This window comes from Rhea pennata, chromosome 25, assembly GCF_028389875.1.
Source record: "Rhea pennata isolate bPtePen1 chromosome 25, bPtePen1.pri, whole genome shotgun sequence".
NCBI classification, from domain to species: Eukaryota; Metazoa; Chordata; class Aves; order Rheiformes; family Rheidae; genus Rhea; species Rhea pennata.
The window spans coordinates 4769587-4779191 of record NC_084687.1 but is presented as its reverse complement, the minus strand read 5'-3'; the positions used below and the strand labels follow the sequence as shown (position 1 = coordinate 4779191).

Sequence of the window (9605 nt, the reverse complement as noted above, 5' to 3'; positions counted from 1 at the left end):
ACAAGCCTCTGTGTTGCTCTGCCCCGGCACAGGCTCCCCGGCCCCGGTGCACCCCCAGGTTAGCCCCCCGGGGTCCCCCGTCCCACGAGGATGGGCACAGCAGCCCAGCCTGCACAGATGCCAACTTGGCATCTTCCTCCCACCAAACTCAAGACAAATTCCTGCTGTCACAGTGGCCCTTTGGTAGGCAACTTATTTACCTTGGATGCTGCAGCCTTATCGTTCAGGGAAATGTTTATCCTAAACATTTTATAGCAGAACAGCATAAACTGAGGCTTCCAGGAGAAGAAGCCCAGGCTGCAGTCAGGGAGCAGTCACTAACATCTCTTCCCCTGGTACTGCAAAAGTTAAAGATACTTTCTTACTTCTCCCCAAGAATCACATCCTCATCTCCTCAAAACTAGATCTTTTTAATCTGGCCAGAGGCCTCCTCATCACTTCCTGATGAGAAACACAGGAGACCTAACAACAGCCCTTTTAAAAACAACATCCTCGATTCCACTAACTCATTAAACAGAGAGAGCCTGGAAAGTGCCAACACTCCTATGAGAAAAGACGAGAGAGAGAGAGAGAGAGAGAGGAAAGAAAAAGCAGGTTATTTATAACGCCAGGCAGCATTAGGGTCTATTCAGTCTCTCCTGCAAACTGCCTGCTGCTAGGAGGTCACTCCCCAAAAACCTGCCGAGCCCGTGACCTGCAAGCACAATATTTGATCTGGGATCTAGGGCGGGCACCAACCTTTGCAAAGTGGGAGTCTCACTCACATGCTCCTTAACACTCAGGAGATCCAGGAGAACAGCCACGCTTTGGGAAGGAGGCTCTTAGCTTGGTAAGTCCAACTCTGTATTTAATATTGTGATTTTCTTTCTTTTTTTTTTTTTTTTTTTAAAGCTCCATTTCCATACCCTTGCTGGGCGGGCGGCGTGACGCTGAGCGAGGGTGCCCGTACAGTGCATGCCAGTGGCATGGGTGGCACAGCACCGCTCAAACTAATGTTGTGTCCACGTTGGGGGGAGCCCCCTTTGCTTTGGGGACTCATAACATACTTGGCCCAGGAGGCCAAGCGAGGGGATGCACATACGTGTTAATAGACACTCAGGCTCGTGCAGGTGCCTGCTCGCAGCCCCCCCACCCACGCGCCGTTCCCTGCAAAGCACGGCCCTGCCCAGGGTGGCCGGGCAAGGGGAGAGCGTGTTTTATGCCTGACAGAAGGCAGTAGTGATGGAGGGAAAAACGCAGGGTCCATGGCTGTCCAAAGGCTGCTCCGTATCTCAGCAAGGAGCTGACCCAGTTAGACCAGCAGCCTTCGGGAAGCGGGTGCAGAGATTCAGAGACGAAATACTACTGTAGCTGGCACGCTCAGCTCAGATGCCACCCCAGAAACGGGACTGAAGCTGGCTGGGGATGGGAGAAGTAACCTTTAAATAAGGTAGGGGAGAAATGGTGAGGCCAGGCTCTAGGTTTAGCGGTTTATTGAAGGGGCCACCCTGAGAAAGGCGAAGGACCCCTTGCATCAGTCCTGCCCAGCATGGAGGCACCCCCGGGAACGGGCAGCTGAGTGGCTCAGCCACCCGTCAGCGTGGCTGGAGGGAGCCCCTGTGCAGAGCAGCTCTGGTATTTTACCAGGCAAAGTGCCCTGGAACGGGAGGAGGAGGAAAAACGAGTCTGCAGCCTCCTCAGTGCCAAGCTCTCAGCATGCACGGAGCATCCCTGAGCACTGCCCCTCAGCTGCAAGGGCATGCGGGAAGCAGAGAAGGAGGGAGAAAAAGACCGAGAGGGAGCCCTGCGGCCCACTGAGGTCTCAATCCCTCTTTTCTTCCAGCCGGAGCAGCCTGCCAGGGTGCCTTGGTGGCAGCATGCTCTCCGCCTCGGAGCAGAACTGTGCCCTCTTTGTGTGCTGGGCTCAGAAATAGCACCAGGGCTAGAAATACCCTCTGGCCGCCACCCGAGGCTGGGGTGCATCAGGTCAGGCACGAGCAATCCAGGCAGCTCCCTGGGAGAACGGTTTGGGTGAGGGAAGATGGAGAGGGTCCCCAGGGATGCCATTTGGGCAGGCAACTGGTACAAGGTGGGAACACCCGTGGGTACAGCAGGCTCCACCATCACAGCTCCATAGGGGCACTGGTGACCCAGTTGCAGCATGCTACCAGCTAGCCAGGGAGAGCAAAATGAGCAAAACAGCAATTTTGCCATTTGCACAGACAGGTCAGGAACGGGGGTACAGTGAGGTTTCATCATGCAACCCCATGGCCAACCCCTCTTGGCAGCCCTTGCGTCCAATCCTGGATTTCCCCAGCACCAAGAGAGAGTTTTGGGCAGATGTCGGAGTGAGGAACCCTTTGCCCATGTCACATAACACAGGTCCTGGCATGCCAGCGAGCCAGAGGGACAGCCATGGGTGAGAAACACTCGCTGGTGCCACGGTCCTATAGCACAGCAGACCTTCCCCCAAGAGCCTGGCTCCTCCAGAAGCAGCTCCATGTTTTGGCTGTGCTCCTGCCGTAGGAGCAGAGCTGGCAGAAGGCACGCCGGCAGCCCCATGCTCCCAGCCACGTATATAGGAGCCAGCAGGCAGGAGAGACTCCTCTCCCCCTCTGAACAGCACAGCCCAGAGTGTTTCCTGGAGGCATTTCAAGCCGTCTCGCTCGTATGCTATCCTGTGTGCCAGGTTAGTCACCAGGGGAAGGGTGCAGGGCCCTATCTAGAGTCCTCTCCAGCTGCCAACACGCCGTGCCGGGCACGGACGGTGTCCCCTGCGGGTGAGAGGGTGCTAGTCCCACTGCACAGAGGCAAAAGGGGCTCTGCAGCTAGACACACGGGCTTGCAACCACAGTCATGGAAAGCCTGGGGGGAACTGTGCTGCCGGGGAGCGTTCAGCCCTTCTCTCGTTTGTGTTCTAGCCCTAGACAGACCGATTTTCACAAGCACGGTCAGAACTCCAGGTTTTGCATTGGCTCCCTTTCCTATTTGTCATGCTGGCCTCAAAGGGCAGGGGGATGATACCGCTTTGATGTCGGGTCAGGAGAATTAGCTGAACTTGGAAAATCTAGGCTTAAGAATCTTTTAATTTCAAAATAAGCCGGAACTTGTTTACCAGAATTTACATCAGTTGCTAGCAGAATGAACATCCTGCATTTTTGTGGGGGAAGGGAGAGCTGGATGAAACCCACAGCAAATCACATCATGAGCAAGCGTAGTATAAATATAGCTCCATCGAAACATGCCACAATCTTCGTGAACCTGTTCCTGCAACTCTCGCTTTCCTCCATTTGGAGCGGAAGTAGAGCCCGGTCAGATGACGCCCACCTGAATCAATGAACTCACTGAACCGGCCACCATGGCCTCTCGTAGGAAACACTTCAAATATTGGTTCCTCTGGGGCTGCTGCCTGTGGTGTCCAGTGGGATGCTGCGCTGCAGAGCCCTGCCTTGAGCCATGGCTGCAAGCACCCTGAACTGCAGATCTTAAGACCCCCACACATCATATATTCATGCAGCAAGTAGGCACCGAGCCCAGGTTTTAGTGCCAGCCCTGCCCTTACCCACTTGCTTTGGTGGTTAAGTCCTTTCTTCTCCCTCCCGTATATAGCCAATATACATGCAAACATTTTGGGGCAGAGTTGCATTGCCTTGACACCTACTCTGCCTAAGGCTATGGCCCCCAGTCTCACTTCTCTACCCAGCTGTGGCAGAAATACTAGTCGTAAAGATTTTGCAAGCAAATAGCAAAATAGAATTGAAATAGAGGTTCCCAGAATGCACAAGGCAAAAGGTTGGAGGTACAGTAACTTCAAACAGAGGAAATGTTTGCAGACACCTTTTTTTACTAGGATTCACACAGGACTCCTGTTACTCCAGCTGTGCTGCTGAGTGCCACCAGCCTAGCGCCAGAGCTGAGACCAGATCCAAAACTTCTGAATTCCCAGGCCATGGGGTGCAGCTCCCCTGCTTCTACCATATATGTCAGACCCGAAGTTGCTGATGATTTCCTCCCTCCTACCCCATGTTTCTCCTCCTCCCTACAGGTTCCTCCAGGGTCAGCATCATGCATTGGGCTACAGTCCTGATAGTTGCTGGTCTCTGCGGAGTCTCCCTGGGCCAGTACGATGAAGAAGAAGATTTGGCTTGGTTACAGTACTATATGCGACAGTCTCGGCTGTCATCCTATAACTACATGCCATACTATGAGGACGAAAACACTCCTTATGTTTACTCTTACCTTCCGGCTCCAGACACAGAGGCAGAGCCTGGCCCTGAACCTCAACAGGCCCCTTCACGGGAATGTCCTCAGGAGTGCGACTGCCCCCCTAACTTCTCTTCAGCCATGTACTGTGACACCCGCAATCTGAGGTATCTGCCCTTCGTGCCTTCCAGGATGAAGTACGTCTACTTCCAGAACAACCAGATCACCTCCATCCAGGAAGGGGCGTTCGACAATGCCACAGAGCTGGAATGGCTCGCGCTGCACAACAACCAGATCACCAGTGAGAAGATGGGCAAGAGGGTCTTTGCCAAGCTCAAAAACCTAGAGAGGTTATACATGAACAACAACAACCTAACCAAGATGCCCAGCCCCTTGCCCCGGTCCCTGAGAGAACTCCACTTGTCTTACAATCAGATCTCCAAGGTCCCATCCAATGCTCTGGAGGGCCTGGAGAACCTCACAGCCCTGTACCTCAGCCACAATCAGATTTTTGAAATGGGAGCATCCCTCAAAGGGCTCAAGTCTTTGATCCTTGCTGATCTGAGCTACAACCACCTCAGAAAAGTCCCTGATGGCCTCCCAATAGCTCTGGAACAGCTCTACCTAGAGTACAACCACATCAACTCCATTCCTGATGACTATTTCAGGGTCTCTCCTAAGCTGCTCTATGTGAGGATGTCCCACAACAGCCTGACAAATCAGGGTCTCTCTACCAACACTTTTAACAGCAGCAGCATCCTCGAGCTAGACCTCTCTTACAATAGGCTTCAGAAGATCCCACGGGTCAGCACCAACCTGGAGAACCTCTACCTTCAAGGGAACCAAATCAATGGTGAGCAGATCTCTGTCAGTCAAAGCACAGTGGTGCAGGGGTAGCGATAACATGCAGTGGCCAATACACCAATGGGGTGAGGAGGACACAGGGTTTTTTCCTCCCTGCTGCAGGCTGCTGAGGGTAAAGGTCTGGGTAGGAAAATGCATTCTGGGAGACTTACGCCCTGCAGGTGGCCGTTATCAAGACAGGAATGGGGCCTGCTGTGCCCCAACACACACCTGGAGCCGAAACTCCCAGCTTTGAACACTGCCCTGCAGACGCTTGCAGTGATCAGTTAAGCCATTAAACTCGTTTCCTCCAGCAGTTAGCAGGAGTCTCAGCATCTCCTGATGAGGGACACCAGACTCCACCCCCAAGAAACCAGCTGCGGGTAGAAGCTGCATGTGCTGCCTGGGGAGGGGAATGCAGCTTTGCCTTGGCTTACTCTCAAACCTTCAGTAATCTGCGGGGTGATGTGGCCTCAAGCTTTCCTCGCGCAGGCTCTGACAAGTCCCACCGCAGGAGGAGCGTTGCTGCTCAGCCCTCCTCTCCGGGCCCCCGCACAGCCCAGGATGCAGCCCATGGCCCCAAAGCCACTGGTGGGAACCAAGCCTGAGCTTGGTCCGGCTTAGGTCCGGTGCCTAAGGGGTGGCTGCTACCCACAAGGGGCCTTCCTGCTTCTCCTGCCCAAAGAGCCCCCGAGGGTGGGTCTCGGAGATGCAGCTTTCTCAGGTGGCTCTGCTGGAGACGGGGCTTGGGGACCCGCACATCCCCGCGGTCGTCGCAGCCTGCGCAGCTGAACCTCTCGCCCAGGCCCGGGCCCGTGACAGACGGGAGCTCGTCTTTATTAGAACCATCAACACGGCGCCTTTTGCCAGGACTAAAATTCACTCCGTTTAATGCACAAATACATAAAAAGGAACAGATTGTTCTGAGTTGCTGTTTATAAAAACAGCTACAAAAGCCATACTGAAGCTCCTGGAAAAATCCACTCTTGCTTCTTTTACCTGCCAGGCCCTAAGGTCAGGACTAGGGGAGGTGAGAAAGCCCCCGAGCAAGCTGCGCCGCGCGGCCTGGGATAAGGAAATGTTCGTGAAACCATCAGCTGTTGTAGGGGAAACACACAACCCCGCACCGACAGAGAACCGACAGAAACACAAAAACAAGAACAGATTCCTGAGTGTTTGCTTTCAAAATTTGTAGCTGTTAAAGTCTACCCACAAACGCCACGAAACCACCGCGGCTACAGGCGCAGTTTTTTTTTCCAGCTGCAGGTTTTGCAGCCGATCTTTAGCGCTTACCAAGCCCCCCGCCCTGCGGAGGGGAGCGCGGCCGCCCCGACCTCCGTGCACCCGGGAGCTGCTCAGGGAAACGCTGTTGCCCTCTCCTGGACTGACAGCGATCTCCTGCGCACCTCTCTGGCAGAGGAGAGCTCCCGGCCTCTCCTCCGAGGCCTTTTCGGAGCAACCGTGCGGAGTTTCACAGCCCTTGTGAGATAGGTACGTTCAGCCCCGACAGAGAGTTCAAGGGTTGAGCCCTGGGCTTGTCACTAACGCGCTTTAGTCTTTCCCTGCATGGTCCTTCCCGACTCCCTGGCAGGCTGGTCCCTGCGGGCGGACGTGCAGCACCAGGCGCCAGGGAAGCTGCTCGGTCCCCGAGCAGCACCAAGGCCTGGAGCTTTGCTGCCCTCTAGTCGGTCACTTCTCTCCCAAATCCTGCACAAGATTTGGAATTTGCTCCACGTCCTCCCTCCGAACCCAGACTTAGCAGGGACGGTCAGGCAAGGAGGGACTGGAGCAGTCTCCTTGCAACTGCTGCAAACTGCCCTGTGTGGTGACCCCGGTGTCTCGTGCTCCTCCTGCGGCCAGGAGGCACAAGCCACATGGTCACCCCAAAGTTCAGTGAGGCTCCAAAGCCTTTCCAGTGTGTGCCTGATTTCTCCTGCCTCGGGCAGGAGAGGTGCTCATGGAAATATGCCCCAGCTGGGATGAGAGGGGACGCAGGAGGTTGCCCCTGCACAGCCCAGGCCCCGTGTCCCACAGGGACCAGGATGTCCTCCCCGCCAGGCACGCTGCCTGGGTGGTCCCACGGCTGTCCTGCCGGCTCGGGGAGTTTGGGACGGGAGGGTGTTGTGTGGAGGCTCATCAGAAAGGCCGCAGGCGCAGTTCCCAGTAAAAAGCAACGTTTTCATACGGCTCCACCCATGCTGCTATTCTTTTCTTCTACCAGCACTCAGAGCAGCAGAAGGGAGACGGAAAGGACAGCCGAGTGCCTGGGCCCTGGGAGCAGGGCCAGGGCCCCATCATGTGGCTTTTAAACACTTGAATGTGCACAAAGCACTGTTGGCTCCTTCTGACCCTAGCCAGAAAGTTCAGTTACCCTTTTAGCTAAAGAGGGAAGGGTATTTGGTCAAAGTTTTTGGGAATAATTGGTGATCTGGGAGTACTTGCAGTTTTTTCTTGCCCATCTTAACAGAGTCTGACTGTCAGAGGTCAATATCCATCAGACCCATCTCCAGACCAGGCTCACGGTGTTCCCCCAAGGTCAGTCACCTCCAATGGTGCTGGCCCACATCCGTGCACCTGGATATCTGGAGAGCTCTTAGGAAGGCTGCTAGGGCCAGGTCCAGCTTGGCCCTCCAGAGCTAGATGGGAAAATGCAAGGGGCTGGTTGCTATTAGAGGTTTTGTGGGTCTGGTCTATCCAAACATCGCTGATCTCCAGCGGGGTGCCGTGAAGGGTAGTTAAGGAGCCAGCTCTCAGCTCTCGCTCTTCTTGCCTCGCAGAGTTCTCCATCAGCAGTTTCTGCACCGTCGTGGATGTCATGAACTACTCCAGGCTCCAGGTGTTGCGGCTCGATGGGAATGAGATCAAGAGGAATGCGGTGCCCCCGGATGCCCCGCTATGCCTTCGGCGCGCCACCATCATCGAGATCTAGCCTGGCCCCTGGCCCCCTCCCCGTCCTCAGGACAGTGCTCCCCCGATCCTGGGGAGACTCTCCCTCCCATTTCAATGCAGCTTGATGGTTCAACTTGGCTACCGCAATAGTGCAATAATAAGGGTACGCCAGCAACAGCCTACGCAGGTGCCCGGCCAGGATCTGTCCATCCCCAAACGCTCCCCCTTCCCGGCTCTCTGCAGGGAGGGGACGGGTCTCGGCATGGTTCCTCCCGACTGCCGCTCTCCAGAGCACTGCTGCGCCGCCACTTCCAGGGCTTTGGGTGGGACACATCCCATCTCCAAAATGTGGCATCGAGCAGCCAGCTCCGGCTGGGAAGGTTTCAGGAGTGCGTTCTGCAGAACGAGCAAATTTAAAATGGTTCATCCCAGGCCCAGTTTTTGGCCTCAGTGGTGCTGGGAGCTGCTGAGCTGCACAGGTAAAAGGTTGAAGATTTCCTGGTTGTCAGCAGCCCTCATGCTAGGATGGGGGGAGCACGTGCATGCTTTCGCCCATCTGTCCACCCTCCACCAGCCTCCTGCTCCAAACAGCTCCAGCACTAAAGCAAATGGGATCAAAACCTTTCCTGCTACTGCAAAGCAGCCATCAGCTGCTAGGTTAGAGGGAAACTACCCGGAAAAGCAGGCTGTTCGCAGGTGTCTCTGAAGGTGTTTCCTACACCCTGCAAGGCAGGCCATGAGGGGCAGGACTAGTGAGGTGAGGGATGGGGCACACGTGGACACAGCCCGTTTGGCTTCGTCCTTCCCATCGGCTTGGCTGGGAGCTCTTCCCCACCCAGGCACTTGGGGGTCTCCCATTTATACAAACAGCAGTAGCACATGCATCAGCAGCACATTTTAACTTCACAAAACCCAAAAAAGCCACTTGGTTCCTTGCACGAGCTAGTCGGGGGACCAAAGGGGCAGCTGAGCTCTGGAGATGACTTGCAAAGCTGGAGAGGTCACCTAGACCCTCTGCATTTAAACTGCATGCTAACATTATAGAAACAAAAATCCAAAAAAACCTGTACTATCACCGACGCATGAACTGTAGATATCATACTGACAAATAAAGCCCTTTCTGTAACTGCATGGAGCGTGTTCAAGGAATCCCAAATGTAGCGGCCGAGTTCTGAGCATCTCGGTGGTGAGCAGGGGTTAGCTGGAAACAAATGGCCCTGAACTTTCAGGGTTTCAAGTGTAATTTGTCAGAAGAGATTAGTAAATTTGGATGCCTAGCAGGAGATGCTTAGCATTTTCAGTGGGAAAAAAACCAGCTGTTTTCCAGTCGTCAGTTAAATGTCCGTAACTAGTTACCCAAAAACTAATCAGCTATTAAAAAAAAAAAAAAAAAAAAAAGGCCAAAGACCCAGACACTAATTTTGCAGTTTGATCCTCAGCCCACCACTCCCAAGCGCCAGAGATGGGTTTGCACACCCACACTGCACCCTCTGGAGTTGAACCATCTCGACTCACGCCCCGTATGATCCCACTCAGAGCTGCCTGTCCTCCAAGGGAAGAGCAAATTCCCCTGGAAAAACCTCCCCAAACGCCCTCCCCCAGCGCGGCCAGGGGGAAGCCCCCAGCGCCCCAAAACCCGCTCTGGCTCTGGGTTCCCACCCCTCTCGCAGAGCAGATTTTTCTGCAAACAC

At 54.7% G+C, this 9605-nt stretch overlaps 1 protein-coding gene across 1 annotated transcript; it reads left to right on the top strand.

The window, feature by feature from the left end:
* The first annotated feature begins 521 nt into the window (after positions 1 to 521).
* Positions 522 to 9045, top strand: FMOD (fibromodulin). The gene is made up of 3 exons (XM_062595182.1): positions 522 to 829; positions 4025 to 5035; positions 7803 to 9045. The coding sequence occupies exons 2-3, from the start codon at positions 4045 to 4047 to the stop codon at positions 7952 to 7954; spliced, it is 1143 nt and encodes a 380-aa protein (XP_062451166.1). The 5' UTR covers positions 522 to 829; positions 4025 to 4044; the 3' UTR covers positions 7955 to 9045.
* The last annotated feature ends 560 nt before the right edge of the window (positions 9046 to 9605 follow it).

Bases quoted from the DNA above. Each gene is read 5' to 3' on its own strand.
- FMOD (XM_062595182.1), top strand. From the start codon at position 4,045: ATGCATTGGGCTACAGTCCTGATAGTTGCTGGTCTCTGCGGAGTCTCC. The intron at 5,036-7,802 runs GTGAGCAGATCT...CTTGCCTCGCAG, and splicing joins TCAAGGGAACCAAATCAATG to AGTTCTCCATCAGCAGTTTC.